The 23,827-nt window shown below is 47.9% G+C and overlaps 1 protein-coding gene across 5 annotated transcripts in view; it reads left to right on the forward strand.

Moving 5' to 3' along the window:
• Window positions 1–22,470, forward strand: part of LOC139368699 (zinc finger protein 609a) — a 177,604-nt gene extending 155,134 nt beyond the window's left edge. For all 5 annotated transcript variants that reach the window (XM_071107960.1, XM_071107968.1, XM_071107997.1 and 2 more), the window contains 6 exons: window positions 10,218–10,305; window positions 12,616–15,022; window positions 15,222–15,690; window positions 15,871–16,209; window positions 16,512–16,590; window positions 17,000–22,470. In XM_071107960.1, coding sequence (XP_070964061.1) covers window positions 10,218–10,305; window positions 12,616–15,022; window positions 15,222–15,690; window positions 15,871–16,209; window positions 16,512–16,585 — 3,377 coding nt within the window. In that variant the 3' untranslated portion in view covers window positions 16,586–16,590; window positions 17,000–22,470. The remainder of the gene's footprint in view (window positions 1–10,217; window positions 10,306–12,615; window positions 15,023–15,221; window positions 15,691–15,870; window positions 16,210–16,511; window positions 16,591–16,999) is intronic.
• The last annotated feature ends 1,357 nt before the right edge of the window (window positions 22,471–23,827 follow it).

Genomic DNA, 23,827 nt, shown 5'->3' on the forward strand with positions numbered 1-23,827 from the left:
TGTTTACTGTATGTAGAAGAACGAGACTTGGTTGTTTATAAAGCATTGCTGGTCAAATGAGCAAATAAATTGCCAGAAAATAGACTATGCATTGTTACATCTGGAATTGTGACATGTATAGTTAAAAAGTGCCAGTGCCAACAATACATGTTTGGGGGGGAAATGACGCTATGCCCATCTGTGTGGATTTTGATCACAGGCATTCCTTTCACGGCTGGGAAACTCGAGAAACTCCCGCTTTCAAAAGAGAATACTGTTATGTAGAAAGAACGAGACTCGCTAAATTCTTTATTAAACTGCTCGGGTGTCTTAGCTACAACACTCCTCACACAGGCAGGTACGGACGCTCCCGTAGGACGTACAAGGTGAGTCAAAAGGAACACACAACAATAATTCACAAGGGCTACATAGCGAACATAACATATACAACTGTTTATTATGGATTGGCATGACAATAACATTGGCACGCGCTAGGCAGTGTACGTCGGTTGACTCGCGCATACACATTTTGACGCAGTTGACAGCTTTTCTCTGTGCGATTTCGGCTTAACTCACAGTTCACCCTGTGGCGGTTGCTGAGAGAGAGCGACTCTCCTCCTCATCCCATCCTCCCCTCTCCTATGTCTCCCGCCCTTCTTTCTCCTCTCCCTCTAGTATTGATTCAGTGGTTCGTTTGAGGCGGTCGCCGTGTGGCTCATGCGGCGTTAGCTGCCCCCCCCCCCCCCCCCCCCCCCCCCACACTCACACACACACACACTCCTCCTCGCCTGACGAACGCGGAGAGTAAGCACTGGGAGCAGCCTCTCGAATAAACAATAGGCCATCGACATCAGAGGCTCAACAGCATCTGCTTTAGAGCAGGAGAGAGACACAAGGAGTGTGGAAGGAGAGCAGGCAAGGCACGGTTACCCCCCCCCCCCCCCCCCCCACTCGGTGACGTCATCTGCCTCTTCACGGATTTCTAAGGCGCTAGAGGCTGCCGATTTAATACGCGTTGTTAGTCAATATATTCTGCGTATTTTCCCCCTTGTTGGTGCAATTGCTCAGCTCATCAGCTCCATATCCCCAGCTTTCTTAATTAAAGTGGGTCGCCTTGTTTTATTCGTTCTCTAATAAAGGACACCAACCTTTGCTAGGGATATTTGATTACTGAATGCTGACCTTCTTAGCCATGCAGTATTTATTTTATTTTGCCATGTAGATCAATGAGCAGCCCCATGCTGGACCTGACAGGGTGAATGAAGTGCAGGCTGGGGTGGAGGCGCCGCCCATGACGCGCACACATGCTCGTTTAACCCCCTAAGGTCGATGTTTGTGCCCCCTTGGAAATCTCATTTGCGTAATAAAAAAATAGCTCATGCCATTAAAATGACTTTAGACGAGAAGCGCCCTCTAACACTACCTTGTTTTTCATATTATTTATCATAAAAATAGCAAAACACATTCATATGACTAATAATAACAATAATAGATTTGCTTTATATAGCTAGCGTTTCTAATACAGAATCTCCAAGTCGCTTTAAGAAAAAAAAAAGAAACATTTCAGGCAGCTGGCAGTTCATTGCAGATGGTCTTCCACAGATAGATATTAAGCAGGAGATATCAGTATTTTTGGCATACCAAAAATGCATATCAATCCTTCTATGTCACATTTCCCTGCAGTGAAAGGAGAGTTAGAGCGTGTTTGTCAGACCATGAGACATCCCGAAAATCGGTTTTCTCACAAAATCGTCTGCAGCGTCTGAACGGTTTGGCCTACAAAACTATTATGGCCCCTCTGGAAAGATGAGACTCTCACAAACACGACGGTGTTCTCCGTTTTGCGACTCGTCTGAAGTCAGTACAGCCGATCTGCCAACTTTTGTCTGTAGCTTCCAAACAGTTATGGCTACACACTAATATGTATAACTTCAGAACAAAATTCCTTTGGATCTGTTATTCAATGCGTTCATAGAGACTAAGCCAAAATATTTTTTGGGGGGTAGGTACTTCAAGGGCTCTTAATGTTTTATCAAATAGCAAAATGATACTTGGTATGACCTTCATAAAACAATTCCATAGAGCTTAGTAGATCCCCCCTTCCCGCAGCTTAGACAGGGCTTAGACTCTTATGGGTTAAGCACAAACACACAGACACACCGTCAGTCAAAGCAGCCAGGGATTCCACACTCACACATCTCTGCTTGCTGGGAAGAGCGAGAAATTCGGCAGGTAGAGAGGTGTGGCATTTGGCGGCAATGCTGGGCCGGAAATAATGAAAATCCTGCGGGGATTGGACCCTGACCCCCGGGGGTCATGCTCGCTGTTGTAGTGTCGTCAACCCATTCCAGTCCCCCCACATACTGCTGCTGATGATTCTAAAATGTCAGGGGTTTTTCTTCACATTTTCAAACGGTCCGTTTATATTTCCCAACGGGGCTATACATTTGAGTGAGGTTTTTCTCTCGCCTTAGTTGTTTGTTTCACTTCCAAAAATAAAATGAAACGATCTAGTGTTCAATGAAATAACCAACACAATGTCAAATACAGGTAGCCTAGTCAAATAATTAACAACCAATCACATTAACCGTTACTCTCTCACAGGAATTCCACTAACGGTCCGTATGTAGCCAAACTTAGCTGCTGCTCATGTTGCTATCTGTACTGATGGCGCAAAAGCCATGACAAGGAGACATAGTGGAGTGGTGCAAGCAGTTGCTCCCGACGCCACTTGGGTAGACTGCAGCATCCACCGAGAGGCTCTTGCTGCCATGGGAATGCCTGATAGCTTGAAAGACGTTTTGTACAGTGAAAATGGTTTACTTTGTTTAAGCAAGGCCCCTGAACTCGTGTACTTTCTGCATTATGCAATGATATGGGCAACGACCATGTAACACTTTTACAACATACAGAAGGGCGCTGATTATCAAGGGGCAAAGTATTGACACGTTTTTTTTAATTGAGAGACTAGCTTAAAGTTTTCTTTACTGACCATAATTTTCACTTGTCTGACTGCTTGCATGATGACGAGTTTCTCACACGACTGGCCTATCTGGGTGATGTTTTTTCTCGCCTGAATGATCTGATTCTAAGATTACATGGACTCTCCGCAACTATATTCAAAGTGTGGGACAAAATTGAGGCTATGATTAAGAAGTTGGACCTCTTCTCTGTCTGCACTAACAAGGACAACACACAGGTCTTTCCATCATTGTATGATATTTTGTGTGCAAATGAACTCAAGCTTACGGACAATGTCAAATGTGATATAACGAAGCACCTGCGTGAGTTGGTTGCGCAATTACACAGGTACTTTCCTGAAACGGATGACACAAACAACTGGATTAGTTATCCCTTTCATGCCCTGCCTCCAGTCCACTTACCGATATCTGAACAAGAGAGCCTCGTCGAAATTGCGACAAGCAGGTCTGTAAAAATCAAATTTAATCAGAAGCCACTGCCAGATTTCTGGATTGGGCTGCGCTCAGAGTATCCTGCCTTGGCAAATCGCGCTGTTAAGACACTGATGCCCTTTGCAACCACGTACCAATGTGAGAGTGGATTCTCGGGCCTCACTAAAACTAAATACAGGCACAGACTTTGTGGAAAATGCAACCAAACATTGCACAGTTTTGTGCATCCTGACAAGCATTAACCTGTGGTGAATTATTCACAATTTTCGATTAACAAATATGCTTTTATATGTAAGATGGTTAAAAAAAGAGCAAAATGATTGATTATTATTATTTGTGCCCTGGTCCTATAAGAGCTCTTTGTCCTATCCCACCAGCCGGGTTGTGACAAAAACTCACCCTCATTCTTATGTTTAATAAATGTATTGTATAGTGTGTTTGTAGCAAGCTGACAACGATGGCAAAGAACAACATTATAGAGTGCGCTGACCCTGGTGCTAGAGGGGGTACGCAGCTCGAGGTTGAATGTTTGAAGGGGTACGGGACTATAAAAAGTTTGGGAACCACTGCTCTAAAAGTTTAGTGCCCTTAAAGTGCCGCCCAGAAAAGCCCCTACCCCACCAGCACTCCCCTCACGGCAGGGCCGGCTGGCGCTACATGCCAGGGAGAAGTCAGGCAGACAGTGTTCCAACACAGTGCAGGCAGTGCCCACACCAATGACCCGGCAGCAGACCTCTGTCAGAGGTTTGAGAGCAACTAAGAGAAACTGCCAAGACCCACGCTTACGCCCCCGCTGTGGGATTGCCATGGCTACGAGCGTCTGCACCCGGCCATATTTTTTATTTATGTGTTATGATTTGGGGATTAAGTCAACATTGAAAGCACGCCAGCTTTTTTTTGCTGAAGAATTTCGTGTTGTTTGGATAAAGAATGGTGAAAAAATGTGCAGGAGGAGGGAACGGAGAGTTGAGCAGTGGAGAGAGCTGTGGGGAGTGAAATATTTATGGTTGGAGCACTGCCACGCTGTTTGAAACAATTGGTTGCGAAGCCCGCTAAGAGGCGGCTCTGGGCCTCACAGCTGAGAAAGCCCTTCTAGCTCAGAGCTCAAAATTCAGCCTTGTCACTCGGTCCAACCTGGCTTGTCAGAAAGTCCCATGAGATGTTACTACAGAGAGAACAGCTGGTACCGCTGCTTGCTATTGTCCCTGTCCACTAAGAATGTAATGATGATGGAAACTGGGAATGTCTAGTTTGTCTATGTAGGCGAGCCGGTCTGAACAGACAAATGCACACGCACACACACACACACTGCTAGGAGCCCTGAGGGGATTCTGCAGTTTCCCTGGCATTTATTCACTCGGTGGTTCGTGTGTCAGTGAAGCCCGCTCGGAGCGTGCTCGCTACTCATCCACTACACCCCTCAGTCTTTCACTCTGCCTCTCCCAGAGCTGTGGTTTTGGCCTCCGTTCTCAGCTCTCTCTTTCCTTTTCAATCAGTCTTCCCCATCTGTCCAGTTAGACCTCCCTTCATTCCATCCATGGTCTTTCTCACTCGTTCTTGGGTTCGGACCAACCCGCAGCGAGGCAGCTAGCCAGCCCTAGTGTATATTCAGCCTAGTCCAGCACAGCTCCAACCCAGCCCCGCTGCACTAGACAGTTTTTGAAGGAAACTTGACACTGGCCGGATGACAATTTCCCCTCCCCCTCTCCATTGTTGACAACTCAAATGATTTTCATACGCATACTAAAAAAGCTAGATTGGGGTGGGGAGGTCAACTCTGCGAATACAGTGGCTAACACAGTGAATACATGTGTTTAGTTAGATGTTGACATTTTGAGATGGAGATTTAAAGGTACACAGCGTGTGTGGTCAATGGCCAGACACATGAGAACAGACTAGTACAACGGGGGAACGGGCGGGAGACGGTCAGGCCCTCAAAAGGAACCTGAGGGGGGAAAAAGGGTCTATTCTCTCACTCTCCTCTTCCCATTAAGCGGGTCACTCAGCTGTGCTGAATGACTAGTGGGGTGATTACAAAAGAGGAGCTCTCTCCAGTGGGAGACCCCACACCCTGGTCATGTGATCCCGCTCGTCAGAGGAGGCAGTGGCCGTAGCCGCCGCGCCACAAGATCAAGACCTTATCGACGTCACATATGTTGTGTATGGCAACTTCACCCCGTCCATTTGCCGACGCTTGCTGAGGTGGTGTATTTGAATTTGTTCCTGAGGTAAACTAGTTTACGTCGTCTACCTACCCAAATGTCAGTTGTTAGGCTACATCCAATTATTTGAACAAAAATAGGAGAAGCACCTATGTGGCCTGAGGTATCCATATGGGCACGTTTACAGAGACACATTTAATTGAAGTGCCATATTGTGTTAAACCTTACAAAAAAATATAGCAGTTTGGAAAGTGCAGTAATTGCAGTCGACTGTGCTATTTTGGGTCAAAGTAATTGTGGAATAACTGCAGTAATACTGCATTGTACTGCAGTTCAACTGCACTCTGACTTCAATCTTTTTTCGTAAGGGAAGGCTTTGTCCTTATTGGAACAAGATGATAACATGATCACTTTTGAAAGCCCAGCACCACCACAGATTTCAGCTCTAAGCACCAAAGTCAAAGCTATAATGTTCCAGCTAGCTTTGTGTGTGGGAGAGTGTAATCCAATGCCACAGAAAGGCTGAGTCACGATGGTGGAGTTTATCAGTTACCATTTAACAGGAAAGGGATTTTATTCATTTATCCCTGCAGTTGATCGCCACTGTTCCTTCTCCCCTCCTCACTTGAGCAAACAGATTAAGGCCTTTTATCAAACACTCATAATCCTGTCCCACTCTTGTCAGCACTGTCAAAGATATTAAATAATCCCACACAGCTACCGTCATTACAATGCCTTTTAGACAGCCATTGAGAACATTGTCTCTCAGGCTGGCTAGGACTGTGCACTAGCGGGGTGACAATAACACAGGCCCTTTTCTCGCCCTTCCTCCATTTACATAGATTGCTTTTGTCCACTGTAGTCTATTTGACCTGCAGTTGGATGAATGGGTAAAGTATAATACGACAAGTTAAATGAGAACGGTGCCCCCGGTAGCAGGGGTCACAGTGCCCTGGGGGCCTCCGAGGACCTGTAGACTTGACCCACCGTGGGGTCCGGGGGGCCTCAAGGGTGCAAGGGAGGAGGATTACGGGGGCCATGCCCACCCATTAATGGAAGGGCGTCCACTGGGGTAAAGATTATTAAACTGGTGACCCAGTCAGGAGAGGCCCCTGGACCCCCAGGCTCCCTCTGGGAGCTTGTCAGCTCTTTGTTGCCATTAGGGAGGCCTTTGATGGGGGAGGCGGGGAGGGGTTAGGGGAGCAGGGCTGGAGGTGGTGGTGGAGGTGGTCTTTGTTGCTCTGCGGGGGTAGTGGGAGGGAAGGGATGTGAAATGACAAGGTTCCTAGCTGCTGCACTTAAGAATCAACATGGGGGCAACTGGTTCATGTCTCTCCTAGCTTCTTTCTCACTCAGTGCATCTCGCCATTTCACTTTGTTTGTGCTCTTTTCTGTCTACATTTCTCTTGTCTCTTTCTCTTTTGCTCTTGTCTACTTACTCTTTCTGGACCTTTCTGGTTCCTCAGTTTGATACAAATGTGCCAGGCTAACGCAGATGTTTTTAGCAAACAGTGAGAAGGGGATAAACCAAGATGGAGCAGGTGGGGGATTTAGAGATTTCAAAGGGGGAGTTGGTTGCCTAGTTCACAGAGACTACTTGACTCCTTCACACATCCACTCACACACACCCTTATAAAGTCCTGAAAGATTTGCAACTCAGCCATGAAGAAGGAAAAGGAATTGCCCCCAAATCCTCCAACCCTATCCGGAGATCTGCTCTTCATGCTCTCTGGATGAGTGAAAACCCCAGCGAGCTGAGCTTTTTGTCTGAGTTTGGGCTTGTCTGCCGCTCCAGTTTGCTGCTCTTGGCAGGCGCAGTCTGCTGAGAGGTATGCAAAACAGCCTCTGACAGTCCCACACCGCAAGTATGAAAAAAAACATCCAGGCGTTCTCTCTCTCTCTACAATGAGCAACTCTCCAACAGGACTGTCTCACTTATACAAGCCCTAAACACCCCAGGCAGACTCGCTGGGAGGGGAAACACATCTGCACACGGAGAGAAAGAGAGAGACTGACACACATTTGTATTGTTTAGCCTGAGAAGACTTAATGTTGCGTAGTCTCCCTCCATGTTCAGACTCTGTTCTGTTCTGGGAAGGTTCAGTGCCTGGGGGGGTTATGTGTAGTGTGGAAGTGAGCAAGTTTTTTTGTTTGTTGTTTTCTATTCGAAACACTCCCCAGTGCTTGTGTGGTGGGTCACCTGGTCTGTTGTAGCTCAGTTGGTAGCGCATGGCGCCAATAACGCCAGGCTAGTGGGTTCAATCCCTGGGACCACCCATATATAAAATGTATGCACGCATGACTGTAAGTTGCTTTGTGTAAAAGCGCTTGCTAAATGGCATTATATTATACTAAAGCTAGGCTAACGCTACAACAGATGGAGACGAGTCATCTCTGAATTTTCTTATTGTCCAGTGCGCCAGCCAGCCCTTCCCCCCACCGCAACCCCGCCCCTTATCTCTTCAGTGAGGAATAAACTCATTATCTGTCGGTCTAAACCCCAGCAGCCCTCGAAGCTCAACATGCGGAAGTACGGAGATCACTTTGTTTACATCTTTGCTTTGTGTGTCTTATCAGTTTCACACTAATGAGTTTCTATCTTCACTAAAGTGAAAGACCAGGGTAAGAACAATGGCTTTGCAGGTCGAGAAACCGGCAGTATTTCCAGCAACAACTACTGCATTCCAAGCTAAAAAAAAACAAAAAAGGAAACGGAGGCAGGGGCCGAGAGCTCTCTGAGCTTCTTAAAAAACGGAATTAGTCTTCAAGACGCTGTCAGACATGTAGCTTTAATGCTGCCAGTCTCGGGTTACCACCAACGATTAATCTGGCACACACAGAGGTCACTATCAGGGGAGAGGATCGATGTGAGCTGCAGGCTTTCAGGCCTGAAAAGCAGGTCTGTGCTTTTTTACCACTTGTTTCCCCCTCACGCTGTGGCTCTGAGAACATAGGCTAGGTTCTACTTATTCATATATACACACACACGCAGCTCACACACTTCAACCCACACCTGTGTTTTTACAATTCTGTATGTGAATTTAGGGACTTCCCTCACCTGCTTAAAGCACTTATGTGATTTCAGGGACTACATGAATGGTGTGTGTAATAAGCTCAGAAATGGACCGAATCAGATGTTCTATTTTTTTTATTCCTTGGCTCAGACTTTCTTTACAAGGCTCCGGTGTTGCACATCAGCGTTGCAGGCCATTTGAAATAACATTTGCGCGCCAGAGTAAATGACATGGAATTGACAGAGGCCTTTGTTTGTCTTGCATGGTTACCTTTCCAGCAACGCGCTGATGTCATGCTAACTGATCGCAGATGGGATAATTGCTACTAAGGCGGTTCTGCGTAACGTCTGCCTGGACATAGACTCGCGCACATTTATCATTGTTTGTTTGAACGGCTTGTCTCGTTGAAAATCAATGTTTTTACCTCATTGTAATGTAGTGAACTTTTGTTCTATTGGCGTTTTGCTGCTCTGACAAAAACCATGCACGGCGCATTATAGTGAAAATCTATCGTAACGGTTGTAAAACATTTAGTCATTCAAGTTAATTGTGCATATTCCCTTTCTTGAAACCAAAACAATATTGTACACTTGAGTTAAGCAACATTATCTTGAATGTCCTGTGTAAACACAATCATTGTGACTGAGATTTATGAGAGACGCTGCAAAGGCAAAACGGTCGGCTGACAGAGTTCAGGTCAATTATGAAAGACAAGCCCCCGGGGGAATGTCTCAATGAAATGGAGTGTGTGTGTGTGTGTGTGTGTGTGTGTGTGTGGTAGTGATTCAATGGAAGCTCATCCTGTGATACCAACTGCCCCCTAGTGGTCCAAGAGCGCATGGCAGTTTCCCTCAGCAGCCAAGCGCACAGATAAGCAGAGCTTCAACCCTCCCCACTCCCCCTCACTCTTCTAGTATCAAAGTGTCTGCCATCCAATGCGCAAACCATTCGAGAGACAAATTGAAGGCGACAGACCTGGGCTCTCACGACCAGGGAACTCTTTTATATGCCTCGGCTGTTTCCTTCCCCGGCACGAAAATACTCTGGTTTTTTTTCTTCTTTTTTTTTTTTTTTCTTGTGGAGCCTCTGCAGTCTGCAGGCAGTAATGTCAGATGGAGGACACCATGCCCCTGTTTTTTCCCCCTCCTCATTCGTCCCTCGCTCAGCTGCATACAAATGGATGGCCGTCTGTCAGTGTACTGTGCTGCTCTTAGGTTGTAATCAGGAACTGCTCTGTTCTAATGGAGGGGGAGGTGTGTTTGTTAGCAGTTCCGACAGGGAAACCAGCTTGCAGCATGCTGAATGCTAAACAGTCCCCACTATTTTATTCAATACTCTTGAGATGCCATTCGTTTCAGATTGACCTGAATGTTGCTTAGTGCCGTCTTTTCCGCTTTAGGAATTGATATGAAACCAATGATTAGTATGACAGATTTTTAGTACGGTGTTGTATGTTTACCAGTCTATACTGTGTACGATATATATGCATTTTTGCTAATAATTAGCAGTTCGATTTATATGACCTGTTTTATTGTGTGTGTGTGTTGCGTGGTGGTTTAGACTCTTGGCTGATGGAGGAGGACATGAGATGAGAATTCCTCTGTAATCGTCATTACTCATCGTGCCCCCCTCTCTCCTCCTCCTCCCAGGTATGCTGGTGGTAAACGTGACCTGGAGAAACAAGACCTATGTGGGAACCCTCCTTGACTGCACAAGGCACGACTGGGCCCCGCCAAGGTAAGCATACAGTAACTCAAATACACACACACTCACTCAAAACGTACAAACCCACGTGTGCACACAAACACACGTTCAAACAGAACATGCAGTCTGTCAGACACTTGAAAATAGACAGACCCCCCCCCCCGCTGACACAGGAGTTTTGAAATGCAACATCAGGGGTTGGATAGATTTTTCTCCTCTGCCATCGATCCTGTCAAGAGGCACCATACTGCTGGCTGAGCCTTTCATAGACTTCAACTAAACACGTGCAATGACTGTGTGCCAGCAGCAGCAGCGCAAGTCTCCTTTTATGCTTATGCACGAGTGAAGTGAGTTCGAGGAAAATTTCAAATATGCATCTCATAAATAGTTTTCCCATCCGCAACTTTTTATCTCTCCGAATCAAATAAGCTTCCCAAAAAATAACACAGTGGTCGTTTATTTTGATTGACAATTTTTGTGCGTTCATCAGAATCCCGTCAGGTAGCCTGATTTCAGACGTGTCATGTAAACAAGGTTATTAGGGAAATCGTTCTTCTTGCAAAGCATTTCTGACACTGCCAGGACTTAATCGTCAGACCTTAGACTCTGTCACAGTGAACGAGCCAAGACGTCCGACAATCGTTTACGACCTAAGAATTTGCCCAAGATGCAGAAGTGTTGTCTGGGACCGCAAAATCGTGGCAGAAGACTGCTAAAATTGCACACTCTGTGCTGTCCTTAAGGCCCTTGCATCCGGCAGAGAGCGAGAGAGAGCGAAACAATATTTTATGGACTGGACATTTTGTGCTGCTTTGGTGGAATTCTCCACTCTGTCTGGCCTACAATCCTCTCTTGAGTTCTGTATATACCATATTTAAAGAAATAGGCTATAGCGAATGGGCAAAATGCTCAACCAACATCTGTCGCATCACGATGTCGTCACCATCGACGATGGCTGTCAGTCATCGTCAATAGACGATGCTATCATAATATTCCCCAACCCTACAGTGAATATGGGAATATAAAGAGTCGATAGGTAATTGTTTCACCGTGTGTTCCTAAGATTAACAATTGCTATAGTGCTGTAAGCAATCGTCCTTCATCTCCATAGCTTTGTGTGCCACGCAGTAATCTTCTCGTGCCATTTAACTGTGTATTCATCCATAATCCAAGTTGCGATTTGTCAGTGGTTCATGTAGAAAAAAAACAGCCTCACGTGCCATCGTTCCAGATCAGATCTACACTGCAGCCACTTTTCGTGCCGTGCAACGCGTCTTTTTGATAGAGCTCTGTGACTCTTCCCTCTCTGCCGCTCTGTTCCCTGTTGGCTGGTGTGTAAAGGGGGGGATGTTATCTCTTCCTATCTGATCAGCTGCCACGTCACCCTGGCCTAATCTGTCTGTGCCCCCGTGGCGCTTGGCCATCTGTCAGAACACATTGGGCTGTCGAGATTGGGGGGGGGGGATAACGAGAGGATCAGAATCCGGCACACGTCCGGGGCCTGTTAAAAAAAAAATACAAATAAAAAAAGAGCCCTCTGGAATCGGTGCGGTGATATTAGAGAGAGCGATGCAACGGGATTGAGTGGTTCACCACCTTTTGACTGTATAGTTTTTTTTTATGTGAGAGAGAGACTTTCTTATGCCACGATTTTGCGGTCCGAGACAACACTTCTGCATCTTGGGCAAATTCTTAGGTCGTAAACGATTGTTGGGCGTCTTGGCTCGTTCATTGTGACAGGGTCTAAGGTCTGACGATTAAGTTCAGGCAGTGTCAGAAATGTTGAGCCTTTATCGTGTACTGTAGCTGGTATTACGAGCCGTTCCCGGGTGACTGACCAATAGAGAGACTGCTGGTACTGAGTATGCATACATTAATATGATTATTGTGAATAGTCAGATGAATGTAATAGTTTGGCAACATTTACAAGCTTTTCAAGAAGAATGATTTCCCTAATAATCTTGTTTACATGACACATCTGAAATCAGGCTACCTGATGATATTTTGATAAATGCACAAAATTGTCTATCAAAATAAACGTTCACCATGTTATTTTTGGGAAGCCTATTTGATTCTGAGTTTGGACATAAAAAGTGAAAGGGCGAGAGAGAGAAAGGGAGGCATTCCCATCTGAGTGTCTCTCTGCTGACCGAGAATGGCAACGGGATTGAGAGCGCTCAATTGAGTGGTTCAACACCTTTGGCTTGTATTGTTTCATATCCACTGTGACAGTTCCTTATGGCTGTTGGTGGGGATTTCAGGACGGCAGTGACTTCTCTGGTTGGAGGAGGAAGGGGGGGGGGATGGCCAATAGGTCTAATTCTCTGGTTTCGGTTCTCTTAGGTTCTGTGAGTCCCCCACCAGCGACTTGGAGATGAGGAACGGCCGTGGCCGGGGGAAGAGGATGAGGCCTAACGGCAACACGCCTGTCAACGAGAACAGCAACTCCTCAGACAACAAGGGCAGCGGCACCAGCAAGACGCGCGCTGCCAATAACAGCAGCAAGAGCCGGCGGGGCAGCCAGACGTCGTCGGAGCGCCGCACACCGCCCAACAGCAACACGGAGGATGTCAAGGCCAGCTCGTCGTCGGCCAACAAGCGCAAGAACAAGCCCGCCTCGGACATGGAGCCAAACTCCAGCTCTGAGGACACCAAGGGCAGCAAGCGCATGCGCACCAACTCCAACAGCGGCCCCGGAGGAGTGCCCCACACCGTCCTCCCCAGCATTCCCACCATTAAGGCAGAGCCCCTTCCCCCGCCACAACTGGACCGCAACTGCCCTTCGCCAGTGCTCATCGACTGCCCGCACCCCAACTGCAACAAGAAATACAAGCACATTAACGGCCTCAAGTACCACCAGGCACGCGCCCACAACGACGATGACATGAAGTTGGACATGGATGGGGACAGTGAGTACGGAGAGGACTCCACTCTCCACCCGGATCCGGGCAGCTGCAACGGTGCCTCCATCTCTCAGAAGGGCTGCTTGTCCCCGGCCCGCTCAGTAACACCCAAGGGCAGGGGCTTCGAGGCCCAGACTCCATCGCCCTCCTCTGGGAAATTTGGCTCCAAGCAGAGTAAAAAGAAGCCCTGCGAGGCCGACCCGGAGGCAGTTGGTATGGCCATAGACGGCTGTGAAGACGGGCCCTGCCTAACAGATGAGGCCAGCAATGACGGCATGGACGACAAGAAAGACAGGGCCAAGAAGACGGGTAGCGGCTCCAAGGTGGACAAGCTGGCCCAGAAGGGCATGAAGTCAGCGCGGCCCATCGCCACTGCCATACCACCTCAGCAGCTGTACTCCCTACAGACGGCAGGTGGCTTCCCTGCAGCCAGCCCCGGCTCCACCCCTGCCTTGGGCTCAGTGGTTCAGTCCATTCCCAAGAGCCCGCAGCTGAAAGCCATCCAGCCCAAGCCCTCGGCCCCGGGAGACCCCTCGTCTGTGAACCCAGCTCTGAGCGGCTCGAAGGACAAGAAGAAGAAAGACAAGAAGAAGAAAGAGGCGGGAAAGGAGGGAGACAGCCCCAAAGGGCTAGGGAAAGGGGGGAAGCCGGAAGAAGGCAAGAGCCCATACTCTGAATCCTCGGATCCGGGGAGCAAAGGTGATGGACTCCTGAATGGCTCATCGGACCCCCACCAGAGCCGGCTGGCCAGCATCAAGGCAGAGGCGGACAAGATCTACAGCTTCACTGACAACGCCCCCAGTCCATCCATCGGTGTGGCCAGCAGGATAGAGGCTGGAGGCATGGCCCAACCCCTCACCCCGCTCCACGTGGTCACGCAGAACGGAGCCGACAATTCCTCAGTGAAGACCAATAGCCCGGCCTACTCGGACATCTCAGACGCGGGCGAGGACGGCGAAGGTCGGGTGGAGGGCGCCAAAGGCATCAAGTCCGAGGAGCAGGCTATCCGAGAGGGTGCCAAGAAGGCCCTGTTCCCCGCCCAAACGCCCAGCAAGGAGTCCCCCTACTACCCCGGCTACGAGACCTACTACTCCCCGAACTACGCCAATCCCAACCCCAGCCCGGGGGTGTCTGTCACGGGTGCCACACTGCAGGAGGGGGCCCAGGTCAAGGTAAAGAAAGAGGAGCAGGAGGAGCCAGGCGATGAGGACCGTAAGGTCAAGCAGGAGCTGCAGGAGGACCGTAAGCCCGAGATGGGTGCCTCTGGAACGGGGCAACAGCAGCAGGCCTCAGTCATCCAGCAGCGCTCCAACATGTACATGCAGCCTCTCTACTACAACCAGTATGCCTACGTTCCCCCGTACGCCTACCACCCGGACCAGGCCTACCACAATCACCTGATGAACACCAACCCAGCCTACCGGCAGCAGTACGACGAGAGGCAGCGGCAGGCAGCAGCAGAGCAGCACCGCAACGCCGAGAAGAAATTGGACGCTGCTGGAAAGGACAGGGATCGAGAGGGCTCCTCGGGGAAGGAGCAGAGTGAGGAATGGAAGCAGAAGGCTTCGGTGCCCCCCACCCTCTCCAAGGCCCCCAGTCTCACAGATTTGGGCAAAGGAGGGCCACCCCAGGGCAAGCTGTCCAAAGATCCCTCGTCTTCTTTGGAGCAGGCCAAGTCATCGGTCATCATGCCCAAGGGTGAGGATGCCAAGGCGCCGGCCCAGCAGGCTGAGGGGCTGAAGATGAAGCTGAGCGAGGGAGGGCACCATGGGAAGAGGGAGGAGCTCAAGGCGGGCATGGAGTCGGGCAGGCCCTCGGCAATGGAGCAGGGCATGTGGTACAGACAGGTAACACGACCCAGCTGTGTTTGAATCTGTTGATTTTGATTGGATGTTTAACGTAATGAGCCACCCATTCAAAATTAGCAGTATACATTTTGTTGTTGTTGTGTATTTTGAGAAATGTTTAAGTGGATTTTTTTTAAATGTGTAAGACACAACTGTTGAGATATTGTCTGTAATGAGGTATATGTTGTGGTGTTTTCAGGAGCCTGACTCGAGGCTGTGGCCTTACGTTTACCCCAGCAAGTACCCTGAGGCCCAGAAACCACAGGACGAGGAGCGGTGGAAAGAGGAACGCGACAGGGAACGGGAAAGAGACCGAGATCGAGCAGACCGAGAGAGGGACAGGGACCGAGACAGGGAACGGGACCGAGACAGAGACCGAAAGGGAAAGGAGGGCAGGGATGAGAGGGCTCGGTCCAAAGACGCCACCCCCAAGGAGGAGAGCAAAGAGGGGGCTGAGCCCCGGTCGTCGTTGGCGGCCTCTGAGGAGCACCGGGGGATGGTGAAGGACCCGAGGGCCACTGCTGCCCACATGCAGTTCTCCTCTCCCCTGGCCCAGCACCAGGGCTACATTCCCTACATGCACGGAGCCTACGGCTACAGCCAGGGCTATGACCCCAGCCACCCGGGCTACCGCGGGATGCCCTCGGTCATGATGCAGAACTACCCTGGTAAGAGTTAATGCCTTGGGATACATACACCTCTTCCAGTGGAATAGTATTTTCAGTCTGTACTATGATATGTACAAAAATGACTTGGTGTATTAATTTCTGACATTTCCTGCTTTGATTGTAAATGGAAACGCGGAATCGACTCATGTCATGGTGTCTAACCACCTCTGTCACCCCCAGGTTCCTACTTCTCCTTCTCTCCCTACGGCAGTAAAATGGGGCCAGGCGAAGAGGGCGGTGAGAAGGCGTCGCGCGCCAGCCCCACGGTCAGCGGCAAGTCCGCCTCAGAGGCCAAGGCCCTGGACATCCTTCACCAGCATGCCAGCCAGTACAAAAGCAAGTCGCCGACAGTCAGCGACAAGACCCCCTTGCACGAACGGGAACGGGAGCGCGCCGCTTCCGAACGAGACCGAGACATAGACCGGCCGCGCTCCTCACCCTCGCAGCGCATCCTGCCTTCCCATCACCACCTGGGCTACCCGCTTCTCTCTGGGCAGTACGACCTGTCCTATGCCACAGGTAAGTGAGTGATGGATGGACGCCCACAAATGGGCTCAAGCACACGGAACACATCTCTCTCTCTGCCTTTGGTGTTCAATTAGCTAACTGCTCAAATGGAGCGCTTTTCTATGGTAATCACATCACTGTCAAATTATATAACTTTGCAAGGCCCTTTTCTCCCACCTAAGGTACTATAGAATAGGTACAGTAATAACATGCAATCCATGAGTAGCCAAACTTGGTGTAGGAGTGTATTGACAAAAGTTTGAGTCATTATTAGTATATGGAGGCGTATCTAACGTTGGGCTCTTTCTTCACAGGTCTCTCCTCATCAGCCATTGTTGCCAGTCAGCAAGCCTCCGCCCCCTCCATGTACCCCCCTGCACGGAGGTGAGAATGGTAAGCAAGAACCAGACCCCCTTCACAGCTCCTGAGGACGAAAAAATGCTGCATACACACACACACACACTTTTTCCTGGTGTTTAAACATGGTCATTTTTCTGAAGCTAGTACCTTAGTCAAAGCTGCTACTGACTACTAGAAGGATTTCCAGTTGTTTGATGACAAACATACATTGCATTCTATGGTGCCCTCTGCTGGACACAATATGAACGAACATCAACTACATTTTATTCCAAGCGTCATTCGAGAAAACAGAATGTGTGTTTCTCTGTAGGGCGTTACACTACAATATAGGCTTGATTAAGCAATGCTAAATACAGGCCAGTCATCTTGTTGAATGTGGATTTTAAAATCCTTGCCGTTGCTGTTTGTATAACTCTCCCTGTGCCTTTTTTTCCCCACACAGGGAGACCTGATTGGCTGACCTCAACCTTGCCTGGAGCCATGTGACTGGATCACATAAGGAAGCGTGCTGCAGCGCTCGTTTTTTAAACATCAGTTCAATGGTGTTTGTTGTACTTTTAGTTGATTTTGCCTGGTTGTTCCGGCTGATCTGGTTCCTCCTCCCTCAGCTTCATTGATGGCCACCTCCACAGCAAGGCTTCCTGTGGCTTGGTTGAGGGCTCACCGAGCCCACCTCCTCTGGTACCGCACAGCCAACCAACCAACCAACCAGCCAGCCAGTCCATTGACTCCTTTGCACTGCTGAGACATTCACAGGAAGGACTAAAAGGCCCGGAAAAAGGCCTGATGAGACTGGCACGTTCTGATGGGGTGAGGCCCATCGACAGCCATTTTGGAACTAGAGAGTGCAAAAGGGAGAGGAGGTTGATCAGAAACAAACTGGATTAAGTTTGAAATCACTACATGGAAATATGGACTTAATGGATTGTTCACGGAACCTGGGCCTTAGCGTAGTAGAGTTGCAGCTTAACTTGAGGAAGTGGGGTGTTTCGTCCATCCACCAACCTACCCACTGACCCTGAGGACATCTTGAGACCTTCATTGCAATGGACCCATTTCTTTTTCGGTTGTGTCTTTTATTGGGGGGGGTTGTTGTTTGGGCCAGAGGAGGGACCTACTGGTGTCCCCATCCCTCTCCACCACTCTGGGCTTTCTATGCAAGCCGAAGCTGCTCATCTCCATACACTGACAGAAACAGTCCTCCTCTCTGTCTGTTCAGTTTCAGGGGGAGGAACTTTCAAGTTCACAATGTTTTTGTTTTTTTGTGAAAAGTCATCATCCGCCTACTTGAGTTTGTTCAGAGCGTAAACAATATCCGTGTTAGTTTTTTTTTGTGCTTTTTTTTTTTGTATGAGGCTTTTGTGCGGCGTTCGTTCCACGTCTTGGCTTGACTACCTTGTTTCCATCTCACTCTGACCCAGTAAGGAAACTCCCTTGGCTGTTTGCCGCTGCTTCGAACACTACTGGCCTCTCTCAGTGGCGTCGGAGGCGGCAGCTGTGTCGCGGTTTTCCTTTTCCAAAGGGTCATCCAGTTTACAAAGCAGCACCAATGCATCCGCTACGGCTACAGCTCCCAGCTGCTCAGCGAGGGCCCCGCCTTAGAGGGAGAGGACATATCTGTGCCAGAAGGTATTTTGGCTCCGAGAGAGAAGAGGAACGGAGGGGGAGGAGAGGAGTACAGATGCACCATTCAGGGGCTCTCCAAGCTCTGTGACCCGGAAAGGGAAGGAGAAAGATGCACTGATCGGAAAGGCCGTCTGGATTCTTCAGATGCGGCCTCTGGTTCTATAGAACCATCTATCCAAGCCATCCATCCTCACTGGACACTGCAGAGGCTGGAAGAGGAGAGAGGGTCCATAGAGCCATCCATCCAGCTCTTACAGTACATATGGCATTTGTTTTGGCTGTTGTGGGCCCCAAGTGTCAGTTTGTGGACATGGAAGCTGTCTGGGACCCACAGGACTTTGTATGTGAACAGTTGGCAACTGTCTGCAAGCCACAATCTGGCTACTGCTGCTAGTCTCTCACCAAACTGCATCATGGGATGGCTGCAGTCCTCCCTCATCAGTGGACATCGAAGAACACAGAGGGAGGCTCTCTCCAGAGCTGTCAATGGATGCTCAGTGGATATGGCAGCTGCTGCTCTCGCTCTCCCTCTGATCTAGTGTGTAGTGCTGGAGAGACGGGCAGCTCACTCCTGTATATTTATTAGAGTACTCATAGTCACGGAGTGCTGTGTTACTGGGAGTTGGCACATGCCCCTGTACTATATTTGGTGAATGAAAGCAATTGCAAAATGGAACCTCTCCTGCGGGCCCACATCCCCTCCCATCATATCTCTCTCTCCTTTCCAACTATCTCTGTCGTGTGTGTGTGCCTGCATGGTGTAAGACGGCACTGTAACGCGTTAGCCCAACACATAGTCCTTCCCAGCAGAGCGAGCCGTGTGCACGTTTGCTTTGGGACACTTCCTATCAGCTCCCTCCCGCACTTCTCTCTCTCTCGCTCTCTTTTTCCCCACACGCACTCACTATTGTGGTTTTCTGTATATAGTGTACAGAGGAATTATTTTAAAAAGGTTTGTTCGATGCTATTGAAAAAATGTCCTTTCTTTTTTTTTTTTTTTTTTTTGGTCTGTTAGCCTTCTCTTTTTTTCCCTAACATTCTTGATATAATATGACAAACTGTAGCTGACGTAACAGCTTTAGAATTGAAGTGTTGTGATCATTTCTTTCCCTCCCTCCCTGGACCTCACCCCTTCAGAAGCTTGTTGTCCCCCCTCGAAGCCCACGACGCCATTTTAGTCCCTTCTTCGCGCACGTTCCCAAGCCGCCTCAAGGAAAACAATGTCACATGTCAACATGTCATTGTAACCTTCACTCCTTTGTTGTCGTTGTTTTTTCGGGTTCCACGAGATGCCGATCGTGGATGCAGTTTGTTGGCTGGGGAAGTTGGCACATGATTACTTTCTGCCGCGACAGACAAAGTAGAGGACGGGAGCGAGACAGGCTGAGAGCAGAGCTGCTGTCCAGAAGGTTTGATAGAGAGGTAAAAACACAGCAGATTCTCCCACCCGGTCCACCCCTCTCCCGTTTAATGGTGCCCATCGATCCCAACACCGCCGCACAGCGCCCGCCCCCGCCCGCTAAAAACAGTCAATCTGATTCGCTCTGATGCTTTTATTACCCTTCATGGATCCGGCTTGCTCGGGAGCGCAGCACAGAAAGTCTGAAATAATCCATTTGATTAGTGGTTTTTGTATTGTTTTTTTTTACTGGGCACAGGGGAGGGTATTTTACATTCACCATTTAGCAGGTTTTACTATATAATTTCTTCCATCCTAGCCAATTGTCCTCATCTGCTTGCATGCTCCTCCCCTATATCAAGGTGTTTTGGTACTTCCTTTATACACTATGTTTTTCCATGTGCTAACTTCCTACTGTACCACAGGTCGGTATAGTCTAATAGTAGATCCTTCCCTCTATTCACCATTCATAGTGACAATAGTGGTAGGTGGATTGTTTGTCCAGATCTGCAATAGGTTAACTAGCAATCATACCACACCAAAAAAATAATTCAGAGCTGCACCAATTTTCTATATAAATCCACAAGAACATAGAGGAATAGCTGATAGGCAGTGGAGAGGCCAGGTGTGTCATTGCGCATGAAAGAACCGTGAGCACATGAAGCTCCCCTATAGATCTTGTTTAGGAACAATACAATGATTCTACCCTAGACTAGCCTACAACACCACAATGCATTGAATAATTGCATTCATGTTTTCAAGTGACTACAACATTCTACTCTAGGCTGTAAACTGTAGTGGAAATGTCATTTCAATAACAGCGCAAAATCTCTGTTTATACGAATGTTTTCATTCCATTTGGATCAGTTGTGGATCTAGAAAAGCACAGTTGCAGGCCAGTCTAGCTATATTTTTTCCGTCTGATACCGAATGGGCTGTCTGTTGCGGATCATCATTCTCCCAAGTGGTCCTATAATAATGTAGCCACATAGGCCTATGCTCCCAGCAGGCCCAGTGATTCCGGAAAGATTAACCTGCGTTCTGCCTCCTCTCTGATCCGAACGGCTATTCCTCGTGCAACTAGAGCCATAGCGCTTCAATATAGCCTAAATATTTGTCATTTCATTTTTATGTATGGCATGAACACAACCAGTCACAACGTTTTAATCTGATTAGGCTACATCAAAGGTCTCCCGTAGGCTGCCTTTGCACGTCGGTCCACTCTGATATAATTCCGGCATCCGAACTGTGCACTGGCTATTTTTTATTTCATTGAACCTTTTCTTTAACTAGGCAAGTCAGTTAAGAACAAATTCTTATTTACAATGACGGCCTACCCCCGAACCGGATGATGCCTGGCCAATTGTGCGCCGCCCCATTGGACTCTCAATCACGGCCGGTTGTGATACACCCTGGAATCGAACCAGGGTCTGTAGTGACCCCTGCGCCACTCAGGAGCCCATTTGAGGACTAGAAAGAGCCATCTGTTACAAAACACCAAAATGTTTAATAACATTGGGAGATTGTCAAGCCAAGCCTTCGATACTGGGTACAACGTAGGGAGGGATGTGTTTTCCGTTTGCCGAGATCGACATAATCCATTTAATTTTGGTGTTGAAAACACAAAACATGATGTTGAAGGGCCCGAAATTGGTCATCCGTGTGCAGTTATGCTTTGCTTATTGGTTGTGTGGTGCATTGGCACAGAAACCTGTTGTTGGAAAATGAGTTGCATATATTTTCTATAAATATAGCATCAAAATGTTGAAAATCTGATTTCCCCCGAGCTGATCATTGTCTGCCGGACTCTGATTGTAGTGTAATGAGACCGGCAGGGAGAATCTCGTCCGTGGTGGTCGGAAAACCCTGAACCTTCTGGCCCGTAGCCCTGCGTGACATTGACTGTGACGCAAACGTGGTGAAGTCTCCCCGTTTATAAAGACGGGTCGCTACAGTTATTATTATTTGTGGTTGTAAATCTTTTAATGGGGGTGTTATTTCAAGGGTGTGTGCATTTTTTTCTAAAGTACAAGGTGAGTGTCGTGAAAAGTTTTTTTTTTTTTTTTTACGTTGTGGGGGGGGGGGGTAGCATTATTTTCTCACCACATGACTGTTAATGCTCAGCCATGATTGGATACTGGCACAGATTAATACTGGCACAGATTTTTCTGTTGTTGACATGTGTCCATAATACAATGGGGGAGGAGTTAGTGTTTTGGTTTTAATCAGTCTGTACAGAGTGAGACGGAAGGTGGGTGAGGTCATATAGTAATAATGTCATTTTCTGCTGTTCTACGTCTCATTGTTAAACCAGATAGATACCCTGTGCTGGTGGCAGGCTGTTAAAAATGATGAGGGGAAGGGGAAAAAAGCACTTGATTTTATTTTTCGAGAATCTAGTTTTGCGGATCTTTTTTTTTAGTACGTTGACACCCGCCAGCCATAGAAATGACTTGTTGATCATACTCCCACGGGCAGCCATGGTTGAGGCGTCGTCTCAAATGGTGCTTGGGTAGTCGATCCTTGTGTTCCTCCCGCCGGGGGAGGAGGGAATGTTCTTGTGTGGGATGTCCTCTTCCTGTTCTCTATTCATAACCCTGCCCCCTAAACCTCCCCTGCCCTATCACACTCAGCCCCGCCCCCAGAGCAGTGGCTCGGTATCAGTCATCGGTACTTGAAAGAAAGATGTTTACAGCTTCTTCTTTTTTTATTGCTATGTTTTGTTTTGGTTCATCCCCCACCTCTTCTCCTCCCCCGCTGTCCTTTCCCCAAGGGTTTCTCTCTTATGTAAAGTGTACATTGCCACATTTCGGTTTTTTTTTATATACAATACTGTAACTTGCCTTTGTACATTTAGGCAAAAAATAAACCTTTCTATGAGACAATCACTCCTGTCCCGTCTGTCTTGTCTCCCCCCCACTCCCCACAGGAAAGTAAAGGGCATGGATCACCATTGGTATTGCTATTGGGAAACACAGGTGCACCAACCTATCAGATTATAAGGTTATTTTTCAACATTCTGGTACTTGCTTGTGTTAAAAAAATGGTTCACCATGCCAAAACATTTCGCTGACACTTACTAACTACAGGCACACTTATAGTGCATTTTAACTCTTTTCATAAGTTGTCATAATTGTCATAATAAATAGTTCTAACTTCCTTACAATACATCACTATGATGCATTATAGGACCAAAGTGCATAATGCATCATAGATCCAACTTAAAAATACTGTTATAGGTGAACGCATACAATTGCAATGTTGTATTACCCAACTCAGTGGGTTGGTTACCCTATACATGTATCCGGTAGGGCTATGATGCACCATAGGGATGATGTATTATCAAGATGTTACTAATTCTGAGTTGTTATGAAGCAGGTTTTTATCATGCACTACAAGGCATTGTTAATGCGCTTTCAAGGCGTGTGTGCATCATCGAAAGCGTTAGCCGAATTCCATTACGTTTATCCATTTTTAACTTCATTGTTATTCAATTGGGCACTGGTGATTTACATTTTGTGATGCAGTAGGGCACATTGACCACAGAGGGGCTCTGGCTTACCGGCAGTATTCTCCTCTCCATCCAAGTTGTAAGAGCTGTTTCTCGGGCATTCGACGAACTGAACGCTAGTGGTTTGCTTTGAAAGGAACGCTATCCACGCACACTGCACACTATAAAAGTGAGTTTGAAGGATATGGGCCACACTGTTTTCTTAGTCTAGTTGGGGATTTGTCAGCTCAATACCAGGCTTCTTCTCAGCTTTTTGAGAAATCAGGTGACTGGCTCGAGATAAAAAGCGCCTTACAAACACTCCAGCCTGGTGCGCAGCGGTTGCTATGGAGACACTGTTGCAAGTTGATGGGATGAAAGAAGCCCTGTACCTGAATGAATGACCTACCCTGAGCGCAGTCTCAATAGAATACCCCTACTGTAGGCTACTGGAGTCTTTGCCTCCTGCTGTGGTGTTTTACTTGGCAATAAATATTTTGCGTTTTTTTTCCCTCATGCGTAACTGAGAAGGAAATGTGTGATTTAAACAAAATAAGTATTACTGGTTTGTATATTTATAGTAAATAGATGCATTTCCACAGATGCATCACTACTGTAGGCATGGTTCTTAATAAAAGGATTTGTTTTGATTCAGCCCCTCCCCTCATAAGGAGCCACTCGACCGCCTTCTGGTCATTCTTACCTTTTCCTCGCAAAGAGTATTAAACTAATTCTAAAATCACGCCCTCCACTCT

Source organism: Oncorhynchus clarkii, chromosome 2, assembly GCF_045791955.1.
Source record: "Oncorhynchus clarkii lewisi isolate Uvic-CL-2024 chromosome 2, UVic_Ocla_1.0, whole genome shotgun sequence".
Lineage (NCBI taxonomy): Eukaryota > Metazoa > Chordata > Actinopteri > Salmoniformes > Salmonidae > Oncorhynchus > Oncorhynchus clarkii.